The 25,158-nt window shown below is 35.7% G+C and overlaps 2 protein-coding genes across 2 annotated transcripts in view; one reads left to right on the top strand and one right to left on the bottom strand.

Annotated features, from left to right (window-relative positions):
• The first annotated feature begins 1,914 nt into the window (after window positions 1-1,914).
• Window positions 1,915-3,129, top strand: LOC126754800 (putative nuclease HARBI1). The gene is made up of 3 exons (XM_050466928.1): window positions 1,915-2,000; window positions 2,181-2,375; window positions 2,447-3,129. The coding sequence occupies exons 1-3, from the start codon at window positions 1,915-1,917 to the stop codon at window positions 2,931-2,933; spliced, it is 768 nt and encodes a 255-aa protein (XP_050322885.1). The 3' UTR covers window positions 2,934-3,129.
• Window positions 3,130-12,567: 9,438 nt separating this feature from the next.
• The window catches only part of LOC126754799 (uncharacterized), a 16,433-nt gene continuing 3,842 nt past the window's right edge, over window positions 12,568-25,158 (bottom strand). The window contains exons 4-5 of the mRNA XM_050466926.1: window positions 17,446-17,665; window positions 12,568-12,600 (exon numbers count right to left, since the gene is read on the bottom strand). Coding sequence (XP_050322883.1) covers window positions 12,568-12,600; window positions 17,446-17,665 — 253 coding nt within the window. The remainder of the gene's footprint in view (window positions 12,601-17,445; window positions 17,666-25,158) is intronic.

Raw genomic sequence — 25,158 nt, 5'->3', positions numbered from 1 at the left:
GCTTAAGACTCCCCCACAATCACCTGATATGAACCCTATAGAGCACTTATGGGGAGAACTGAAATCTGAGCTGAAAAAATCCAGTCCCCGTACCAAAGAAGACCTAAAAAAGGAGATTACCAGGATATGGGGTGAAATATCACCTAATTTTACCAAAAAACTAGTAGAATCGATGCCTAGGCGGATGCAAGCTGTAATAGATGCAGCAGGTGGACCCACAGCCTATTAAATTAAAGAAAAACAAAAGTTAAGCGGATAAAATAGTTATTTTCCATGGAGCGTATACTCAATTTTGTGACCTGAATTTGTCAATAATTATAGTTTTTTGCATAAGTTTTTGCTTAATGTTAAATAAATGAATTAATTTATGTTCAAATATAGTCGATAAGAGTTCAAACTTTAAATGTGCATCAAAAAAATTCAAATATATTCACTAAATTTTCCATAGCTTGTGTATTTCTTTAACGAACTCCGGTGTATACTCATTTTTGTGAGTAACTGTATGTTCCAATTCAGATTTTGGTCTCGGTGGAAAAAGGAAAACGGTGCAGATTAACGAGACGTTTCTAACGAAATGTAAGTGCAATCGTGGCCGTTTAACCGAACAAATGACAATAGCTGTGTTAGGAATACTATGTAACGAGGCCGAGGGCGAGGAAAACTGCTCAAAAATGGCCGACTTTTGCCATTTTTTGACAAATGTCGCTTGAAGTCTGCCGCCTCCTTTGCGTTTAGAGGATCAGAGGTAAGCAGTTTTGTATTGCTAAATAAATTATGGCAAGTATACTAACAAAAACAAATTTTAATATTTTTAGATTGCAGAAAATGAACAACGTACAGTTTGCTATCCATTTTTCCAATACTCTTAACTTTTTCGCACACTTTTTACGCATAACAATCAATTATTGCTTTTAATTTCACTCTATTATCTTTTAACAAAGTTAATAATAAACGAATTTTTTCGTTAAATTTATATTGGTTTTCCAAAAATACTAAAATTGCCATCAATAACTTATCCTATTCATTTTTATTTCACTTTTTTTCTTTAATAAATAAACAAATTTTACTCAGGGTTGTTGTGGAATCTGATAGTTGTCGGAATCAGAAATGAAACCGATCAAAAAAAGTTATAAGTGTCATGAATTCAGATATTATTGGTTTGATATTCGAAACAGAATTTGTATCGGTTTTGAGTGTCACGGAAACCAATTTTATCGGTTTTGCTATCAGAAACAAAGCAAGAAGATAGTCGCTGACAGATTTCAAATGTAAGTTAAGAAATCAAGTTATTTTATTATTTCGAATTATTTTATCTATATTTCTATAGGGGAAGACATAAGAATAAAATACGAAATGTCTAAACTATTGAGGTTTTGAAAAAATAAAATCCGGATATCTAAATATTTTAACCTTTATGTCAACAGAGAAATTACATACGCACGTCAACAGACAGCATACCCGGGTAAGCCATACATTTTGTATGAAGATTAGTGTAGCGTAAGGTGAAAAGGAGGTTCGCTTCACATTTGTACATGTTTGCAGTTACATTTTTAATTTCAAAGTGAAAAGTAAAGATTGTGTTGTGCAAAAATAATTACAAAATGGCAGATGGAGATTGATTAGAGCCTGAATTTGAATATGAATCTCATGAAAATATCTGGGAGAGAAGAGAGGAGTATGGGTGTCCAGTAGTGCGTTTCTGTACGGAATCGACAATATACTCGATTATAGTGACGTCTTTTCGATTCGATCCAAATTAGTCGATTGATCGAGAACGAGTGTTTCTGTAAGCATAAGTCAACAAAATATGAAACAGTGAGAGAAATGGAACGCCAAACGACAAGAAATCTATCGAATCAGACTGACATCTTCATGTTTGAGAAACTATTATTGAGAAAAGTAAGCATCATAGAAATGTGTGCACAAATATTTAATTCTTATGAATGTGTCTCAGCTATGAGTTTATTGGTAATAACGCTCGCCATACGGCATGTCAGAAGGTATATGTTGCGAATACAAAGGCGAACTTTAAGGGACTCGACAGATCCATTCAGCATTCTCGAGCCGCGTTTTCTTGAGTTATTCCGCTTCAGCAGAACTGCAGCACGGGCACCCCTTGTGGAAATCGAGCGTTTTATGGACACAGCAGTAAGAAGTACATTTATTCTAAACTCCACTAGGTTGTGTGTAGCGCTGCATTACTATGCTACAGGATCATTTCTTAGGGACGTAGGTCAGGATTTTGTTTGCCCTATAAGTAAGACCATGGTAAGCCGCATAGTGCATCAAATTGCAGAGATTTTGCAAAATCATATGGCGCAACGTTACATCATTTTTCCAACTAACTTAGAGCAACAGAATATTGCGAAGCAACGGCAAGTGAAGTGTTATAATCTTGAAGATTAATGGTTATTTATAGCTGTCTTATGTTTATGTTCACTTCCAGGTTCTTCACTGCTACTGGATTTCCTGGCATCTTAGGAGCGATTGACTGCACTCACGTCAAAATTAAGAAGCCACCACTTGCAGTAGAACACTTCTACATTAATCGAAAAGGATATTTTTCCAAAAATGTGCAATTAGTGTGCGACTTTGATTTAAATATCCTGGCGTGCTTTGCAAGATATGGGGGAAGTGGGCACGACGCCTACATATGGGAAAGCAGTACACTAAAGTCCCATATGCTGAATGAGTACACTGCGAATGGGTCCACAGGATGGTTGCTTGGAGAATCTGGATATCCGTTGCAGCCGTGGCTAATGACTCCATTCAGAAATGTAGAGAGTATTAGCCAGCAAAGATACAACGATTCTCACGTACGAGCTCGAAATTGTGTAGAACGCCTTAATGGAGTTTTAAAAAAAATTATTTGGGTGCCTTTCCTAAGACCGTGGCCTAATGGTGAACCCCTCATTTGCAGGATCAATAATTAATGCATGCTGTACGCTACGTAATATTCGAAAGAGATATAATTTTCCGCTTCCTGAAGTTGATCCACTTGAAATTTCTCCGCATGGAGACAATGGTGCATTACTTAACATTTTAAATGAAGGAAGAGCTATACGAAATACTATTTTAAGAAACCACTTTTGTAGTTAATTCACATACAGTGGTGTTCAGAAAAATATGAGGAACACTCCAAATGATACTGTTTGCAAATTGGTGTATGTTTAAATGACTTAAGCATCTCCATGCCAGCGATCACCGCACGACGTCACCATACACCATCAACCTAACAAAAAGGAAATGGACAATCGCTTACGGACAATTCACACGTCAACATTCGTCATCGACACTTCGCACATCATTTTTTCGTTGTTTCGACACCCAACCCGCGCGCTGCAATTAACTACATACTCGTATACTAAATCGGATCAATCATGCATTCATCATTCAACAACCAACTTTATATACTTATCATACATTTTTATTGTTAAATGTGAAGTGTCAAAATTCATATTTTTAATTAAAGTAAATTGTATTGAAAAATATAAAAGTATTTTTTCTTGCCCCCGTGTAAACAGTGTACATACGCCTACTCCTTATGCAACAGTCGCTAGAAGAAAAGGAATATTTATCAGATTTAAAGAACGTACAAATTTTACCGCAAATTGTTACCTCCCGTCATGGTTTCCAACAGAGCTTTCAGGGTATCGTGTATTCCGTTTAAAACACCCATGTGCTCCTTGTGCTGTCTCTCCAAAATCTCTTTCAGCTGGTCGCCTCTTCCATACAGCTTTGGTTTGTGCGCTGTTTGGGTTGCTGTTTGTTTGGCACAACCTCAAGCACCTGACCCATTGCAACCTCTTCAAGTGCCTCCACTTCGAAGATGCCCAAACTGTCCGCGTTTGCCTAGAATTCCGAACGGATCACTAAATAGCTTAGTTTTTAGTTTTGTAATATGTTACTTACGTCTAACCCAATGTTGGCAGTAGCATCACCCTCATCCTCAATCGTAACATCGACCATTTCAGCAGTTGTCTGCAATATACACCAATTTTATTATCACATTTATAATCACAACTTTAAATTTTGACAGACGTTACTCACCGACAAACCAATTTCGGGAGTGAGCCCATCACCGTCCACCATGTCGCTGGAAAAAAACTTCAGAATTTCCCGGTCCATGGCATCCAACGGTTCTGAACCGTCCTGCAACGACAGGTTTCCAGTTCGTCTGGCGAACGCTCTGTGGGCATTGTGCAGCTTCTTGACTGCCGATTTCCAGTCTATCCAACACTAAAAAAAACCAACACACATATGTAAATTGTAATGCTATACACAATAATATTTTAGTTTTACCTTTTTCCACTGATTAGGGGACTTGTGGGACCCTCCCAATGCATTTAATTCAGCAGCAACGGCTGCCCAAACCTCTTCGTGCTCCTTCTTTGAATTTGGTTTCTGAAATTGGCCCCTTCCAACGCTGCGGTGCTGCTGCATTAAGTGCAGTAACCGCCTCTTTTGGCCATTTGTAGCACGCCCGACGTATTTCTCTGTAAAGAAAATGCATCAAATCTTTTTTAACTATTCATATATAATACTTAACAAAAATATACTTACATTTGCTTTAAATTCAACGAATTCCATTTTGAATTTAACGAAAAATTTGTTTGTCATCAACTCAAATGGAAGTGAGAAAACCAATCGACAGTATTTCATTCTTAGCATTCCTACTGAAATGGAATGGAACATATCAGCTGACTATCGATTGAATCGAGTAATTATTTTACAGAAACACATTGAGTGAGAGTGACGTCAAATCGAGAATTTGAGTCGAGAACATCGATCGAAATGGGTTACAGAAACGCACTACAGATAGCGATGAAGAGCCTATGACATTTGAAAATGAAAACGACAATGAACCTGTTATAAATTCAGCTGACTCTGATGTGGAAGACGTACAGCCGCCTGAATACAATCCAGAGTATGATAGTGACGATGATATAGATGAAGAGCCAGTGGAACTAGGAAATTCTGCTAGTTACACGAGCAGTGGCACACAACCACAAAACACCAGAGTAAGAGCGGACAACGTGCTAAGATCTGGAGTGAACGGGCCAAGTCGCCTAACTGATGGTAAAACTATAATGGAAACGTTCAAGCTAATAATGACAAACGAAATGTGTGACGTAATAATCCGTGAAACAAACAGAAAAGCCAATACAGTGTTTGATATGATAAATGAATGCAACCCAACTTCAGAACGACGTGTTTGGAAACAGAATTCGACGCATCTTTGGGATCGTTGCTGCTTGGTGGCGTTTCTCACTCTGGCTACGTTCACACAAAAGATTTGTGGAAGACAACTGCACATCCACTGTTTCGAGCTTCAATGAGCGTCAGACGATTTTGGGAAATAAGTCGTTTCATCCGTTTTGATAATGGAATCACGCGGGTGCATCGCAAACAATATGACAAAGCGGCTGCCATATCTGACATATTTGTGATGCTGAATAGCAATTTACGAAAATATTACACCGCATCAGCCAACGTGACAATTGATGAGCAGCTGTACCCGTTCCGCGGAGGCACTGGCTTTACGCAATATATTCCTTCAAAGCCAGCCAAATGCGGCATAAAAGTGTGGTGGATGTGCGACTCGATTACGTCGTATCCACTCAAAGGCCAAATCTACACAGGAAAGGCAGCGTTCGGCGAACGTGAGGGAAATGTGGGTGAAAGAGTGGTCAAAGACTTATGCGTGGAAGTGGACGCAACATTGTTTGTGACAACTTTTTCACAACACACAACTTAGCAAACAATTGATGAACGATTACAAATTGTCCATACTGGGCACAGTCAATAAGCGCCGCAGATTTGTGCCAAAACAATTGTCCATTGCAAAAGGGCGCCAACCAGAATCCACCATATTTGCATTCAGTGAGAGCGTTGCCATGTGCTCATATGTTCCTAAAAAGAACAAAGCTGTTGTGCTTCTATCTACAATGCACTATAGACGTAAACCAGCTATGATAATGGATTACAACAAGTACAAAGGTGGTATTGACAATATGGACAAATGCCTTGCTGAGTATTCCACCAAACGGCGTACAAATAGATGGCCTTTGGCGTTTTTTTATAATATTCTGGATGTCGCAGCCTTTGCCGCATATATTATTTACATGGAGGTGTCCACACATGAAGGTGTCAACAGCACGGCGCAGGGAATTTCTGCACAATCTCAGCGAGCAACTGGCCCGTGCGGAGGTAGATGTCAGGTGCACCAATCCGCAAATATCTTAAATTTTCTCAACGCGCAACGCAATAGAAGCTATAACTGGTGCACCTTTGCGACTGGCAACGGCACCACCAGATGCAGAGGAGCGGGACAACACTGGTCGACTAAGGTTGAGGGGTTCCTGCTACTTATGCCTCAGAAGACGCCAGACTCGAAAAGCATGCTCATTCTGCGGCAAGCCAATTTGTTCAGAGCACTCAAAGGATATGCCGCGCTGCCTGAATTGCCCATAAATAGTAATAAAATTATTTTAATTTTCAATTTATTGTCAAATTAAATAATATTATTATTAATAAATTAAATAAAAATTAATGAATTTCAAAAAAAATGTATTTTTTCGCTTTTTTCAGTATTGTTGCTTGAAAATTCAATGTGTTACCCGGGTATGCTCTCTGTTGACGTAATGGTTAGTTGTTAGTTTTTGGTCATATCTCAGTTCCAAGTGGTCCAGTCCGGCTCAGATTTAACCACAATACGTAAAACCCTTCAGACTAGGCAATCATGAAACTTCAAGTTGATCGGACTTACGGATCCAGTGATATGGCACTTTAAAGGCAAAAAAGTTACCAGGGTAACGCTCTGTTGACATAAAGGTTAAATATACAAAACGTAATTTAACACCCAAAAGCGTCTTTATTCATTCGATAAATGTTATCTCTAAAAATCTTTCTTTAATTCAGAACTCATTAAAAAACTTTAATAGGATTGCTTTCAAATGTATTCATTTGCAAGTTGTCACATTAGTACACAGCTGATTCGAATATTGGTTTTGCGTATGTTCAAAAAGACGAAAATCCAATCAGATTCTGTGACACCAATGAAAATCAGAATTTTTTTGCAATTCTGACAGCTAAGCAACTCTGTCTTGGATTTCACAACACCCTTGACTACCAGCTTGTCTATGCCGCTTTTTCCCGAGTGAATGGAAAAACGCAAAGCAGATTTGTGGCCTTACATTAAAAAATTCGTTCATCCAGAAACTACCCGCATCTGGACTGATGGTGGAAAGCAGTATCATGGAATACCACGAATTTTTGGTGAGAATACCACTTGCTTAACCACCAATCACAGTAATAGTGAGTATGTTGAGCAAGGTAATCCCGAAAACACAATCAACGATTTGGAATGCAGAAATCGTTGGTTGAAAAATTAAAAGTCGTCCGAGTCCAAAACTTCTCCATCAATACATGGCTCTTTTTGATTATCGCCAAAACTTCCCCGAGAAGAAGTATCGTGATGAGCTAGGATCTCAGATAATGGAAATGCTTATGGACATTAAAAAAGTGTACCCGGGCTATGTAGTTGGAATTCTACAGACAGGATGGAAAATGATCAAATAATATTTATCTTTTCTTTCAGGTGTTATTATTATTTTTATTTAATTATTCCTTCTTTTCAGGTTTTAATGACCTTTATTTTATTTCAGATATTTGTCTTTTATAATCTTTTTTCAGATCATAATTATATTTTTTTTAATTAAATATACTATGTAAATAGCAATGTTTGCTTTAATTTATTTAATTATAATAAAATTTATGTAAATATGTATTAAAATTATAAAATTAATATTTTAAAAATTAAAAAGTTTTGCAACCCTGCATCAGCTGTTTAAAATGCAACCTTGCATCAGCCGTTGATTGGGGATATTAGAGCAGGACAGATATACTTTTTTTATATGACACTGCTGATGCTGGTATTGTCACTAGCGAAGCGAATGAAATTTTAGGCGAATTTCGCTATTTCGAATTGTGAGTAGCGAGCGCACAGTAAATTCTAAGAACTAGCGAACATGAATATTTGGTATTGTCACTTGCGAATTTATAAAATTCGCTTCGCCTCAACTGTCAAAATTTGGCGAACGTTTATTTGATTCGAGAATCTAATTAAAAATGGAGAAAACGTACAACAGAAAAATTTACGAATTAAAAAATGAAAAATTGGCGCTTTATAAAATGAAAGAAGGAAGAAAATAAAGAAAAAAAAAATAGGCGACATATAGAAAAAATTTAAATAAAACTAAACTTCAACTGGTTCCAGTGGTGCTACCACATCAACAAATAATAAAATTTCAAAACAACAATAATACGTCAAATATGTCAATTTCGGATGAACTCGTGTGACATTTCTCAATTATTTTAGTATGGCAACAAAAAAGTTGAGCGAATGTGTTCATTCGCCAGTCACAATATGAACATGGCGAATTTTCGCCTAAAACATTCGACTCGCCAATGCATTCATTCGCCAGTGACAATACCAGCATAAATGAGCGCAACAGAGATGTATGATCACATGTATACGTACGTGTGAGGGGAAAGCTGAGTAAAATCTTCACGCGGCATATGGCATTCTACCCACTTTACTACCTACTGATTCATTGGTTGGCAGGGTATGTATGTATTTATAGGCAGATGTTTTCTGGTTGGTGGAAAAGTTCTTGTTTTCTATGTATTAGATACAGAATTCGGTGGGGACATCGGGCAGCAGCGCCACAGGCGTGAGAGAAACTGGTCTCGCACAAAAAGTTTGTGAAGAACTTTTTTGTCTTCTGAAAGGAGAAGGCCGTACCCTTTATGTGGTTAACTATTATCCTAGTTATGAACTTGCGCGTTCCATGCTACATCAAAATACCCACCTTGTTGGAACATTACGGGCCAACAAAAAGAATTGTCCGGCAGAAGTTATGAAAGCTAATCTGAAAAGAGGCGAGATGGTAGCCCGTGAGGAGGGAAATGGAGTGGTTGTGTTAAAGTGGAAGGATACCAGATATGTTAGGATTCTTTCGACGAAACACCCCCCTGTAATGGTAGCCACGTCGAGCCATCCAAATGTAGACAGTAATGAACCATCCACCAGTACCAACAATCCACCATCCACCAGGAAGCGAAGACAACGAGCTATTGAAAAACCTCTTGCTGTTATTGATTACAATAAAGCCAAATTAGGTGTTGATATATCCGATCAAATGACCTCCTACGCCACCACTCTCAGAAGAGGTGTTAAGTGGTACCGCAAAGTGGCTTTTGCACAAACCTTGTTGAAGGATATCGACATATTGTTTGGCATCCATTCGTGCGGTAACTCTTACGCACTCTCCTACACCCCCACATCATTACATTACCGCCTCCAAACTTGATCGTTGGTTGAACAATACGGCTAGTCAAAGGTTCTCGGGGTTTTCTCCAAATCCATTGACGCCCATCTTTTCCCAGACGGTTTATTTTTGCATTCTCATGCACACCAAACTTTATCTGCCTAACAATGCGCCTTTCCAGGGTGGCATTCAAAATTGGCTTTCGTCCAGGAGGGTTTTTTACACAAAGGGCTCATTGATTGTCTTATTTTTGAAATCACGCCTACAGAAACACCAACGAGTCTTGCAATTTCTCTATGAGTTGTGTTTAAATGAATAAGCCTTTTGAAAAGAAATACTTGAATTTCAGAGCAATATTACGGCGATCAATACCCATTTACTTCACAAAGTCAACTAATTGATCACATGGCCTTTGTCTACATTTATAAATATTCTCTGAAAAGTAACGGCATATTTTGGGTAATTCCGCATTTACTAACTGTCCTTGCATAGGCCTACTTAGTGAACTTATCTCTTTTATTCAAAAGTTTATTTAAATAAAAAAGAACAAAATAGTTTGGAAATGTATGTGATCAAATAGTTGACATACATAAGTATATTATTATAATTAGGATAAGAAACAGTGGAAAGTTAGTTTGTATTTAAGTACGGTTTGTCAAGAATGAGTAAATAATCAAATTTTTTTAACTTCATTAGAAAAATATATTGCTTTTTACTTCAGTTTAACTTATTTTTTTTTGTTCGGTTATATTTAAATACAGTATTTAAAAAGAAGAAGAAGAATATTTATAAATACAACCTTGATTCTAATGAACGGTCGATGCCCAACTCAGTATGCTATTCAAATGTCACCAAAACTAGTTTTGTATATTTCGATGTTGCATACTTTTAAGCGCATATTTTTGGTGAGCTGCTTAAACTTAATCGCCTTACAACAGCGTCGCTCAAATATTCTAGGTTTCAGTACCACCAGAGAAAATGATCATATTCTCTGGCTACTACTTAAAAAAAGTTACAAAAATAGAAAAAATGTAGAAAAATTAAAAAAAATTGAAATGTAGGTAATTAGGATACTATGAACCTCCTTGGCATTTGTGGACGAAATGTGTGTTTTTGGAAATGTATGTGATCAAATAGTTGACATAAGTATATTATTATAATTAGGATAAGAAACAGTGGAAAGTTAGTTTGTATTTAAGTACAGTTTGTCAAGAATGAGTTTACACATGAAAAATAATCACATTTTTTCAACTTCATTAGAAAAATATATTGCTTTTTACTTCAGTTTAACTTATTTTTTTTGTTCGGTTATATTTAAATACAGTATTTAAAAAGAAGAAGAATATTTATAAATACAACCTTGAATCTATTGAACGGTCGATGCCCAACTCAGTATGCTATTCAAATGTCACCAAAACTAGTTATGTATATTTAGATGTTGCATACTTTTAAGCGCATATTTTTGGTGAGCTGCTTAAACTTAATCGCTTTACAACAGCGTCGCTCAAATATTCTAGGTTTCAGTACCACCAGAGAATATGATCATATTTCCGGGTTCTACTTAAAAAAAGTTACAAAAATAGAAAAAATGTAGAAAAATTAAAACAAAAAAATTTAAATGTACGTAAATAGGATACGATGAACCTCCTTGGCATTTGTGGACGACCCAATTGCCAGTTCGAAGATGCTGCATTTCCAATTGCGCTAACAGGCAGAAAGCGCTTTATAAATTTCCTAAAGAGGAAGATGTTCGACAAAGTTGGGAAAAGGCTAGCAACTTAGTTGTGTCGCCTTCCGATACCCTTTTTATTTGTCGAAACCATTTCGATTCGCAGTACGTTACCAAGTTCAAACTATTGCCCAGGGCTTTTCCCTGCTTCAGATTAGGTTCAGCACTTAGTCGTAGCTCATCTAGTGCTAACTTTATCTGGGTGTGCCCGCCCGTTACTAAAACTTATGGTCGCCCTGAGGTAGCTGTAGGAAGTAAAGAAGAGAAGGACGACATAACTTTGAGGGAATTCGAAACATATTTAATATGTGCAATAGATGCGGATGTAAATTCAAGTTTTAACGCTGTACTATTCGCTGAAATGATCGTCACGAAGCGCACTATTTTCAGTGACGATGAAAGGACAGTGGCACAAATTATTAATTGCACGTCCAATAAATCATACATATACTTAATTTTATCTCTTTTGCGATGGCGCTCCATAAAGTATGTTGTCCCTGGATTCGATGAGAATGTTTTGAGAAATATAGAAAAAAAATTGCAAAAAAATGTCCGTTTTAAAAGAAATATCAATTAAGTCCGACCCAACATAAATATAATAGAGGTTGAAATGTTATTGATGGGTTTATAGATGATGGTGAAGGCCATCGTGATATGAAATTACGTAGTAAGTGTTGTTTTTTATGACAAAATGGTTGAGTTCCAATTGGAAATGTGTGTTTCCATATTATATTTCCAAAAATGGACTTCTACATTCAAATTGGAAGAAATTTTAAATAAGAACATCGCAGCACTAAAGTCAATTGGTCTAAACGTAAAAGTTTTAGTCTGTGATCAAGGTCCCCAAATACCTCACTTATGAATTCTTTAAGAATTTCTGAAGAAAACTCCTTTTTTTTGCACGAAGATTTAAAGATACTTACATGTATTGTTTTTATGACTACTGCCATATTTTTGGCTTCGTCCGTTATACATTTATGAAATATGATATTATTCTTCAAAGTTATAAGAAAAACTTTACTCTATCGATTAGAGCAATATTCATTTTAAAATATGCCCAAAACTTACAAAGGCCCACGTGTATCCCAGCGTGTTTGAAAAAAATGTCGGTAAAACATGCAACTCAAGTTCTGAGCAATTCGGTTGCTGCTGGCATTGAAATGGCATATAGCCAAAGTCTATTCGGCTCCGACGAATATTTATTAAAATGTGCACAGCCTACCCAGTTATTCATTAAAAAAATGAATGATCTTTTCGATGATCTAGATAAATTTAGATTGGAACCTAGGCCGCGAAGATCGTCATCTTGATGTACAGGGAAACGAACAGGAATCTGAGCAACTCGACCTGGAATCTTTCACTATTCCAGAGGAAAATTTCGTTGAAGAAGATGACAAAGCTGATATCCAGATCAAGCGGTATTACACTGGTTATGGTATTTACCAGAAAATTTTGTGTAAAATCCATTGCGAAAAATGCACCAAAGCAATGACGAAGACACAAAGATTAATTGTAGGCCAGTTGTAACAACTCTTGAACCTAAAATTCAAGTTAAATGCAACAACGAAAATTGCAAGAAAGTTGATCAAATGAAATATCAGTCACTATTGGTTCGCGTATGTACATATTTAGAAATTTTAACAAGACCCGACATTTTACACGCTGTTTCTAAATTATCACAGCGTAATAAAGATCCACACATCGAACACGAAAAAGGAGCCAAACATATATTACGATATTTAAATAAAACAAGTGATTATAAATTGCATTATTCAGATTGAAGGCTATACAGATGCTAATTTGGGTAGCGACGCTACGGACAGAAAGTCTTATACGGGATATGCTTTCTTTTTGGCAGGTAGCGTATTCTCTTGGCAATTAAATTGTGTTTAAAAAAGCAGGTGAAATTAAATGACTAATTTTAATCAATAAGTCGTGAGAGAAATTTTCATTTTAAATGGACAATTTTGTAATTCGACATTATTTAATTTTTTTATTAACTTATTTCATTTTATTAAAATTTTGAAATTGTTAAATTTCCAATAAATAATAGAAAAAATCAATAATCTCGACCGAGTTAGCTAAACATATTTTTACGTTCTTCGCGCCGTGAACTTTCTCTATTAAAAGCGTTCTCTACATATAATTGCAACCCTGTTTCTTGTTGAGGAAGGTAAGTTTTAAATAGATTTAATAATTTCACTTTGAATTCTAAAGAAATTTTATAGTTTTCCATAAGAAGGAATACTGAAGTTGCGTCCCTAGCGAAGAGTAAAAGGCAGCAGCCAAACAAGAAGTGGAAGGGGAGTGAGGCGCACTCATTATAGAGTTTTTAATGGAAGAGGTGGAATTTGAGGTAGTTTATACTTTTTTTTTTTATTTTCAATCTATTTCGGTTTTCTATCTTTTCAGAAAGCAACTGCGCAATTGTTTCATAAACGAGTTTTGCCCAAATTGCAGTTGGATGTCTCATGGGATCTAGTGCGGTGGAAAGTCTGGCATTTGAAGTCGCAGTACCGTTAAGCCAATAATAGCAGGAGCACACAAGTGCATCATTTTTAATTCGAGGTGGAAATTGCCCATAATACACACAATACTTTTTGCGTTTTCTTAAACTTTCTAATGTAGCGTTTCTAAATTCATATAGTATTTCGTTAATAAAGTGATTCCAACTTTTATTTTTCTTAAGCTATGTATGAGCGCTTGGCAAAAAAAATTAAAACTTTGAAACATTCGCAAGTGATTTCTGTTTTTCATTATAAGAAATACGATTATTCTTAATTGGCGGGCAGGATAGAAAAAAAAACTATATCGTATGGAATTATTATCATTGACATAAAATTATCTTATATTTAAACTAAAAAAATATTAAGAAAAGCCAAGTTTTAATTGTATATTTTTAAACAGCATAAAATAAAATTCTTTTGAAAAGCCACTACTTATTCAATTTTTAATAAAATTTTAATTTTTACACTTTTTTTGGAATTTTCTTAGTTTAACTAGAAGATAAATTAATAAAAAATATGAATCTCTTTGAATTTTTTGTTTCCGTTTGAAATTGCGACCTACATCCTGCCCGCCGTCCGAAAAATGTACATGCGAGATGCATCGGGTAATTGCTTCCCAAAGGCAGAATATCAAAGATTTCGTATTTATGGGAAAAAATTTTAAAGATTTTCAAATATAGAACTATAAAGCCTAGAAATTTCGCGGTTTTTGGAAAGCAGGCTCTCCCATTAACACTTGGCATTCTCTTATTTGAAGTGCGCCGACAACGCCATACACGATAAACATGTTCGCGCACCGATCGTTTTGTGGAAAATCAAACATTTTCGGTTTCTGGATCGGTTACGCTGAACAAGCCCATACATCGATAAATGTTATTCCGCAAGCGCAAAATCGAACTTGTGTGCTCGTGTATGGGCGCTTTAACTGGCTCGGGTCAACGGGTGCAGGACTACAAGATGAAGCTGACGGCAGGTCCATCGAATATAATAAATACTAACCAAATTTTAAATTTATCGTAAATAAATAATTTTTTAATAGTTGCAGCAAAAATTGCTATATGGACACATTTTACCAGCTGAGGGAAATGTGTGGCCATGCAATCGTTACTTTTTCAAAGTAACCTGCCTTTGCCTCGGCTGTGTCCAGCTGCTCCTGCACCAGAACTAGTAGAGTTAAAAAAATTAGATATAGAATTAAAAGAAATGGAAACTGATGAACAATACAAGGTGTTAAAATTAGAAATGAAAGAAAGTGTGGCTATGTACGAAATTGAAAAAATAAAAAAAATAAAAAATAATGAAATATTCGCAAGTATGAACTTACATAAATAGTTACATATATAAGAAATAGAGTTGGTATAACTAATATCACCTGCTAAAAAGGTTACAGTTCATAAAAAAAGTATAACTTACATACATACTTATGCACTATATGTTGTTAATTAACAATGCTTTCGCAAACATACAGACAAATGTGCAAACGACATAATATACATATGTATGATTGTTTCGCATTTTGCTTCTACGCCAGTCAAATTTCTATACAAAAATCGACTGAAATGCATGAGAAAATAAAATCGACAACTAGGGCAAATAATTTTTAAAAAATTTATTGATAATTAAATATAAATGAAAATACATGTAAATTTACTTAAACTTATTAAAAAACTTATTTAAATTTATTGAAAAACTGCTAAAAAATAAAAATAAAATTCATTTTATTAGAAATAAACATATATAGGGTTATTAAGAAAATATAATTTTAGTAAAACACGAATTTCAGAATTTGTCTACCTACAACTACAAATTCTCACACAACCTAACCAATAGAGATTAGGTCTTTTTCACCAGCTTTTTTCAAAGCTTGGCACACGTGTACATACTACTTACTACATTAATAATTCTAAAACTAACTAACAATAACTAATAATAAAACTTCTACTACAAACTATTTACAACTTAATTCTACCCTGAAAGAAAAAAAAAGGAACATTATTAAGTTTTTGAAGAATGAAGTAAGAGAAAAAAGAAGGAAAAAATGTGTTTTAGTTATTTGAATAATATACTTTTATTTCATTGTATGTACATATTTCTTTTACCTTTTATCCAACGAAAGTTACTAGAAAAATCAAATATGGCCTGCAATCTATCGTACCAGTTTCTTTAATTTTTGTTTCTTGTTGTAGTACCTCGCCCTTACTTCATTTTTATAAAGCTCTTCCTGCTGGTGTGCCAGCCATTTCGCGTTTTTAAACAGTAAAACTGTTATTAAAAAATCCAAAAATTGGTGCCTATGTTCGAGGCAATCTCCTGCCTCGCTATACCACTCTGGGTATTTCTGTTGTGTAATTGCAGTAATCTGGGCTAAAATCATACATTTTATACCCACTCTGCAAGAATTTGCTATAAAGAGCTCTTTATAGCAGCTCATTTGTAGGCGGCTTATTTCGAAGACTCTATCATCGGGATTAACCAGCCTTAGGTCATTGTCTCCTTTGTAATTTTTTGACCTTATAAGGGCTTCCGATGAGTCTTGTAAAGAGATATCCCTCTTTCGCATTAATAGGGCACATTTCTCGCACTTTAATCGACAAAAGACCTTCTGGTATATCGCATATCCAGTATAGTAACGACGAACCTGTTTTTATGCTACTTTTTCGGTCTCAGCAAATTGCTCATCTGGAACATATGTATATTTGTTCCACGGCAAGTTGCTCAGACGGTTTTAATTTTTCTTTAAGGTCATCTTCTTGGCCAATATTCCAATCAAGGTTGATGTCGTCGTCTTCTTCGCAATTGCTGCCTGTTTGCGAGAATTTGCGTCGCAATATATGCATGGACAATAGCCTTGCAACAATTGTATATTTTATTTTGTGTGCGGATGGATAATTGTTCGCTCCCAAACTTGCGCGAATCCTATAAAAAAAGTTTTCCAGTGCATCCTGGCTCATTCTCCCTAAGAGTATAAATGATATATTCGAATATTCATCGAACATATCGCCGCTCAATGCAGTCATTGCATTTATTGTAAATATAAAGGAATCCAGACACAATATTTGGTTGTTAGGCTTTTTATATTTTTTATGTATTGGATGCGCTCTTTTAGCCTGTTTATTTTATCAATACAATTTCTTTGTATTGGCCGTCTTTGCGGATTTGTATTGTAAAGAGTCTTACAATCCCATTCGTGGAACAGGTCATTCATCCTTTTGACCAGCAGCTGGGTTGCTTTGGCACATTTTTTCAAATGCTCATCGGAGCCCAATAAATTTTGCTTCATTGCCATATCTATTGCCGCGGCGACCGAAATGCTGAATACTTGCGTAGCTCTAGACACCGACATCTTTTCCACATTTGAGGGGTACACATGCGAATACGTTAATTTAGGGTACATTTTAAGATTAACGTTCGCTTGATCGATGGCAAATATTTTTCGGACTACTTTAAACGAAGCCAGTCCATCTTGCGTCTCGGTGTCGTACTTCATGATCATGTTGCGCATGCATTTTATAAGATACTATTGTTTTAATTTTAAGTCCGATTTCTTCGGAGGCGTTTAAATTGCTCTGGAGCAAATTTAGCAATCTTTCGCTGCTTACGCCATCTTTTGCCATTGTAGGAAATTACATATTTCCATTTCGCGACTAGGCCTTTCAACATGAAAAAACAACACTTTTTGCCGATCACACTTTCCCGGTGACCTTCTCCATTATCGACGAAGCCATCAATCACATCTCGTACTTTGTTGTACGTCAGATATTTTCTGATTGAGACTTCGTCGAAAATTAGTTGGCATGTGCGTTCTTCTGGTTTAAAGTCTTGAACAATTTTCTTTAAATTGTTCAAGACTTTTTCGTCGATACCGGGGCAGACATACCGGATCGGATGCCAACGCAAAAGTGTTTTTTTTGTGGGGCAATGCGAACCCCAAGTCGTCGCGCATAAAATTATAGGCCTTAGTCGACACATAATTTATGTTCAACGCCATTGCCTTCTCCTTTTCGTTGTAGGAGTTTTTCGTCTTCACAATCATTTTTGCGAAGGTGTTATTTGCATCTCCTGTTAAAATTATATTTTTCTCCAGAGCTTGACATTTTCTTTTCAATAAGAAAATTCTTCTTTTCAGCTCTTTAATTTTTTTGGCTTTTTTCAAAGCATTATTTTAAAACCGCCTAGCTACTCGACCGTAATGCTCGTGGTCGCAAACGGAGATATTCTTATTTTCGTTGCACTTCATTTTTAATTCATGAAGGCGTGAATATTTCTCAAACTCTTCGAATGATATGTCCATTGTATAAACCTACAAGTAACCAATCCTTCATTTTTCACTAAAACATACGCAAAAATCTACTACAAATTAGGCACTTGGTACGGGTTGCCCTTAAATATTCTACTACAAATTAGGCACTTGGTTCGGGTTGCCCCCAAATATTCTCCTAATAATTAGTCACTTGGTACGGGTTGCCCCCAAATATTCTACTACTAAAACGTTCAAATGCCTCAAAACTGCTATAGTGTGTTGCCGTGTTAGGTTTTAAAATTTATAACATTAACAATATTTTTATAAAGTATTCAAATATTTTATTATTATTTAAGTTCCTAAATATTAAATTTAATCAGTTTTGTCCAAAATATTAATTATTGTATCAATATATTATTAAATGTTTCCAATTTTATGAAAAATATTTATATAATATTTGTGTAAAAACTATGTATTTCGTGCAACCGTGTAATGAGTCAAGTCATTTCAACGGACATTTTTTTAAGCTTAAGAAGCTCCAGGTTATTATATATATTATTATTATAGTTATTTTAAGTTTTTGTTTAGCGAAAATTAAATCATCGATTAAAGAGATATTCAGCGTATGTAAGTATAGTAACATTAATTAATTCAATTTGTTAATATTTGTTGTTTGATTTTGTATAGGATGCCTTGCAGAAAGTGTGTTGCTGGTTGCAGTTTGGGGGTGCCGCTGTATCCCTTCCCATCAGAAGGGGAAATGTCCAGGTGAGTTTTATGTATAAAAATAATATAATTATGAACATAATATTATCGTACATATGTATATAAATATTATCGTAAGTAAATAAATATGTAAAGTTAGTGCAAAAAAGTGAACACGTGAATAGGGTCGTCCTAAATCGTGATTTTATAAAAAAGTGAAGTTTCAAAATCGTGTTGTTAAATGTTAAAAAATGTGAAATTAATGTGAAGTTTTAAAATCGTGTGCTAAATGTTAAAAAAATTAATTTAAAAGTATTTGTTAAATTAAATTAATAGTTTTGTTTCTAATATTGTATTGTCGTTGTGATATTTTTGATGCAACTGTTTATTTTTAAATTGTTAGTTTACTAGTTTAGTTAATGTACGTATTTTTTGTTTAATTTCAATTAGGCGGCACGAATGGATCAAGCTGTTGGACGTAAAAAATCCAACGGCTAAATATTTATTTGCGTGCCAAAGACATTTTTCATTAAAGATGAGGAAGGGACGGCTTATCTCCAGATCAGCTACACCGGATTTAAATTTAAAAGTATCGGGTGATTTTTTTGAGGTTAGGATTTTCATGCATTAGTATTTGACAGATCACGTGGGATTTCAGACATGGTGTCAAAGAGAAAGATGAATATCATGAATAGACTTACTAACGAGCAACGCTTGCAAATCATTGAATTTTATTACCAAAATCAGTGTTCGGTTCGAAATGTGTTTCGCGCTTTACTTAAATTTAAATTTTGTTCAGCGATGAAGCTCATTTCTGGTTGAATGGCTACGTAAATAAGCAAAATTGCCGCATTTGGGGTGAAGAGCAACCAGAAGCCGTTCAAGAACTGCCCATGCATCCCGAAAAATGCACTGTTTGGTGTGGTTTGTACGCTGGTGGAATCATTGGACCGTATTTTTCAAAGATGCTGTTGGACGCAACGTTACGGTGAATGGCGATCGCTATCGTTCGATGCTAACAAACTTTTTGTTGCCAAAAATGGAAGAACTGAACTTGGTTGACATGTGGTTTCAACAAGATGGCGCTACATGCCACACAGCTCGCGATTCTATGGCCATTTTGAGGGAAAACTTCGGAGAACAATTCATCTCAAGAAATGGACCCGTAAGTTGGCCACCAAGATCATGCGATTTAACGCCTTTAGACTATTTTTTGTGGGGCTACGTCAAGTCTAAAGTCTACAGAAATAAGCCAGCAACTATTCCAGCTTTGGAAGACAACATTTCCGAAGAAATTCGGGCTATTCCGGCCGAAAAGCTCGAAAAAGTTGCGCAAAATTGGACTTTCCGAATGGACCACCTAAGACGCAGCCGCGGTCAACATTTAAATGAAATTATCTTCAAAAAGTAAATGTCATGAACCAATCTAACGTTTCAAATAAAGAACCGATGAGATTTTGCAAATTTTATGCGTTTTTTTTTAAAAAAAAGTTATCAAGCTCTTAAAAAATCACCCGATATTATCACCTGCAGTTAGAATAGATAAGGCAATAGGTTGTAGTGGACAAGTAGGTAGTGTATTTGACCAACACGAACAAGACATTATAGAATTAGGTAGTGCAGATTTTAACCCGATGCATCTTAGCTCTTCTCCAATTAGAACTGTCTCGACTTCAAACACTAATATGTTTGAAGTTGAGACTTTGGGCAAATCCCTTCAACCCCTATATAATGAAGATCATACATATTCTTCCTCTTTAGGTAACTCTCAAATAGTTAGCACTTGGGCAAATAGTAGGCAAACGCAAACAGATGAATATTTAACAGAAGGGACACCTAGAAAAAGAATGTATCGGGAGGAGTTAGACAAAAAATCGCAGGAAATAGAATTTTTACGCAATAAGGTGAGAGCTTTAGAGAATAAAATAGAAATTTTAGAAAATAATAAAAATTTGTCTATAGTAGGGCAGGAAGAAAATAGACCAATTTCAGAGCTATGCGGCAAACTTCCTCCACATCTTGCGATATGTGTGAGAAATTGTTTAAAAAATGCACCCCGTACTTCGAAGGGTTATAGATATGATAGGGAATTAAAAACATTAGCTCTGGCTGTGAAATTTTTATCACCTATTGCGTTCAGGTATTTACAGCCCATTTTTAATTGGCCATCGCAAGTGACCCTCGAACAATTTGTTCAGGGTTGGCCACGTAACCCTGGCTGCAATTTTAGCAGCACTAAAGCCCTGGAGTTGAGAAGCCGTGGTTTCACTGACGCACAGAGATATGTTTCGATATGCTGTGACGAAATGTCTCTGAAAATTCACCTTCAGTATGAGAGAAATAGGGACTGGATTATTGGGTTGGAGGATTACGGTGATGAAAATCGTACCTCTCGAGTAACTTCTAGTGTTTTAACACTTTTCGTCCAAGGTATTGGTGGAGAAACTTGGACCCACCCTTTAGCATATTTTTGTGCACAAAGCTTGCAAAGGAGATATAATGAAAAAATATGTATTCGAAGCCATAGGTCAACTCCAGGGTATTGGATTGCGTCCCTGCCAAATAGTTAGCGACCAAGAGTCAAACTTAGAAAATAAAAAAAAATAAAGTCATTGTAAATGGGCGCCCAGTTGAATGGTCGGATATCGTTCATATACATATCGGGTGATTTTTTTGAGGTTAGGATTTTCATGCATTAGTATTTGACAGATCACGTGGGATTTCAGACATGGTGTCAAAGAGAAAGATGCTCAGTATGCTTTGACATTTCATCATGAATAGACTTACTAACGAGCAACGCTTGCAAATCATTGAATTTTATTACCAAAATCAGTGTTCGGTTCGAAATGTGTTTCGCGCTTTACGTCCGATTTATGGTCTACATAATCGACCAAGTGAGCAAACAATTAATGCGATTGTGACCAAGTTTCGCACTCAGTTTACTTTATTGGACATTAAACCAACCACACGAATGCGTACAGTGCGTACAGAAGAGAATATTGCGTCTGTTTCTGAGAGTGTGGCTGAAGACCGTGAAATGTCGATTCGTCGCCGTTCGCAGCAATTGGGTTTGTGTTATTCGACCACATGGAAGATTTTACGCAAAGATCTTGGTGTAAAACCGTATAAAATACAGCTCGTGCAAGAACTGAAGCCGAACGATCTGCCACAACGTCGAATTTTCAGTGAATGGGCCCTAGAAAAGTTGGCAGAAAATCCGCTTTTTTATCGACAAATTTTGTTCAGCGATGAGGCTCATTTCTGGTTGAATGGCTACGTAAATAAGCAAAATTGCCGCATTTGGGGTGAAGAGCAACCAGAAGCCGTTCAAGAACTGCCCATGCATCCCGAAAAATGCACTGTTTGGTGTGGTTTGTACGCTGGTGGAATCATTGGACCGTATTTTTCAAAGATGCTGTTGGACGCAACGTTACGGTGAATGGCGATCGCTATCGTTCGATGCTAACAAACTTTTTGTTGCCAAAAATGGAAGAACTGAACTTGGTTGACATGTGGTTTCAACAAGATGGCGCTACATGCCACACAGCTCGCGATTCTATGGCCATTTTGAGGGAAAACTTCGGAGAACAATTCATCTCAAGAAATGGACCCGTAAGTTGGCCACCAAGATCATGCGAATTAACGCCTTTAGACTATTTTTTGTGGGGCTACGTCAAGTCTAAAGTCTACAGAAATAAGCCAGCAACTATTCCAGCTTTGGAAGACAACATTTCCGAAGAAATTCGGGCTATTCCGGCCGAAATGCTCGAAAAAGTTGCGCAAAATTGGACTTTCCGAATGGACCACCTAAGACGCAGCCGCGGTCAACATTTAAATGAAATTATCTTCAAAAAGTAAATGTCATGAACCAATCTAACGTTTCAAATAAAGAACCGATGAGATTTTGCAAATTTTATGCGTTTTTTTAAAAAAAAAAGTTATCAAGCTCTTAAAAAATCACCCGATATATGAAAATGGTACCCCAAACGACATTAGTTGCGCCCATAAATTGACCTCGGCACACATAGCCCCTAAACCCTTTCAAAAAATGAGCGTGCAATTAGCTTCTCAAGTTTTTAGTCATTCTGTTGCAAGTGCTATGTTCGCCATTTATAGCTCCGGGAAACTGAATACTTCTAAGTCTCCATCTTTTATTAACACAGCCGAGTTTGTCCTTTTTTTTGATAAATTATTCAATATTTTTAATAGTAATGTCTTTGGAGCAGTAGGCAATTTCAAAGAACCCTTTTCGGCAACTGCGGACCAATTAAAATTTCTTAAAGAAGCCGAGGAGTTTCTTAACTCCATAAAAGTGTACGATTCTTTCGGTCGCGAAATAACAAACACTTTTAGTTATATAAAAGTTTGGCTTCTAAATATAAGTAGCTTAAGACGTTTGTGGCACTTCTGGCCACATAAGGGATTTACACATTTAATGACTAGAAAACTGACTCAGGATAGACTGGAAAATTTTTTCGGACATATACGCAGAGGGGGGGGATTTGATGTGAGAATAACTCCGCAGCGTTTTTCATATCTTTTCAGACAAGCCTGGGGCATAGGATATATTCGTTGTGTAGATAAAGGGAACTGCGAACTCTTGCCAGTTGGCCAGTGTGAGTCATTTTCTAATAGCTCCCTCAAAAGCGCCTGCAACGACGCTTTGGTTCAAAATACCTCTTGGCAAACTTTTCAAAGTTTACCAAGACCTACCAATTCTACCTCATTTCAAAATATACAAATCGAGGTAAATGTGGACGTAGATGAAAGCAGCTTTCTGCATAAAAATGCGTTTGTGTACTTTTGCGGTTATTTGTATTATAAATATTTTAAACAACATAATTGTTTAATGCCCTTGCCAAGATTTGATGGTGGTATTACTGAAGAAGATTTTTTCTTCACTTCAGAAAAGCAATATAGTAATTGCCAAATAGTAAAACCACCCCTTGAATTTATAGATTTTCTATCAAAAATCGAAGATATTTATACACAACATTTTGATTCTACTTGCCATATGATCGGGTTTTCCCAAATATTATTTGAAAAAATGGTTAACGTAGAACCGTACTATTGTTGTGAAAATTGTAATTCTGATATCATAAAATGTCTATTCATTAGAATTAGAACATATTTCCTAGTAAACGCTTTTAATAAAAAAGTAAAACAAAGTGATTTCAAAAACGTAAAGTTCTTGTGTGTTACACATAAATAGTAATCACATCCGTTTGTCTGTCTATATGAGTCGGAATTTATATATATATATATGTCTGTCAGTCTGAATTATTTTATATTTGTCAAAAAGTTTGTCTGTCGAAGGCCGCATTTCCAAAGTTACCTTGATCTGTAATTTTGAAATGAGAATTTTAGCGATTAGGTTTGTACGCTTATTATTAATATTTTTTTTTTGTTTTTTAAGTGTTTTCGTGTACCAGGTATAGGACCCTTCTTTCCACCACTATTCCTTTGAAGTATTTCGCTGTGGGTGATTTAGAATATTTTGTAAATATTATTTATTACTTAGTAGATTGTTTTGAATTGAATATTACTGTTGTTGTTTTTGAATTGTACCTGATTTTTTATATTTATTTTAGTTTTTGTTTAAATAATTACAAGTTTATTGTTTTGACTTGTATTGTTAATGTATACATACAATGGAATTGTACCTGATTTTTTTATATTTATTTTGGTTTTTTGGTTAAATAGTTTTCAGTTGATTGTTTTGACATATATTGTTAATGTTATATTTTTAATGTAATTAATATTCATGAATTGTACCTGATTTTATATATATATTTTTCTCTAGTCACATTTTTTATAATAAGTAGATTGATTTAAAACTGTAAATATAAAAAGGGTGAAAATAGGCCTCCTGGGGAACCGAACACCCAAAAAAATCGGTAGCGCGCCTACATTGCAACCTCAGAGGTGGTGAGGAAGAGCAATAAATATCCAAAAAACTTTTGTTTCAAAAATATTCTTGAAAGTTTTCATTAATGTTTTCCGTTACAAATACTTTTTCACAAAAAAGTTGATCTACTACATTTCTTTTAATTACATCTCTGTGCCTAAAAAAGGCAGATTTCGATCAGGTGATCTCAGCTGTGAAAAATTCTTGGAAAACAGCTGATTCTTTGGTTACTTGTAGGGTTATACAATGGATATGTCAATTGGATTTCCAACTGACATATCATCAGGTTCTAAAATATCTGTTTTTTTTTGCATCATACGTTTTTATAACTGGCGGCAAAACCCAATTCGATGACTGCTGGCTACATTCGTCGAATCCTAAATTTCGCACAGGAAGAGCTTCATTAATGATGCGGTGCGAAGTCACATCTTTTGTGTGAAAATGTTTTTCACAAATATGTATATAAATTTTTCTTTACTGGTAATTCTAGATTGCAGGCCTTAACCCAATTATTCCTAGCAACTTCCGTTTTCGGAAATTGGAATAATTTTTCTACACCGGCACAATTGCTAACGCAGCAACTTTTTAGCGGAGGTGCCGGTTCGGATAGTTGGGTAGGGGTCTCATCTATAAATTTCAAATAAATATCTATTCTATATAAATAAATATGAATTGTTGTTCGTTAGTCTGATTAAAACTCGAGAACGGCTGGGCCGATTGATCTGACTTTGGTTTTA

Source organism: Bactrocera neohumeralis, chromosome 4 (assembly GCF_024586455.1).
Source record: "Bactrocera neohumeralis isolate Rockhampton chromosome 4, APGP_CSIRO_Bneo_wtdbg2-racon-allhic-juicebox.fasta_v2, whole genome shotgun sequence".
Classification (NCBI taxonomy): Eukaryota; Metazoa; Arthropoda; class Insecta; order Diptera; family Tephritidae; genus Bactrocera; species Bactrocera neohumeralis.
Note: the sequence above shows the minus strand (reverse complement) of the source record. Positions and strands in the feature narration are given on the sequence as shown.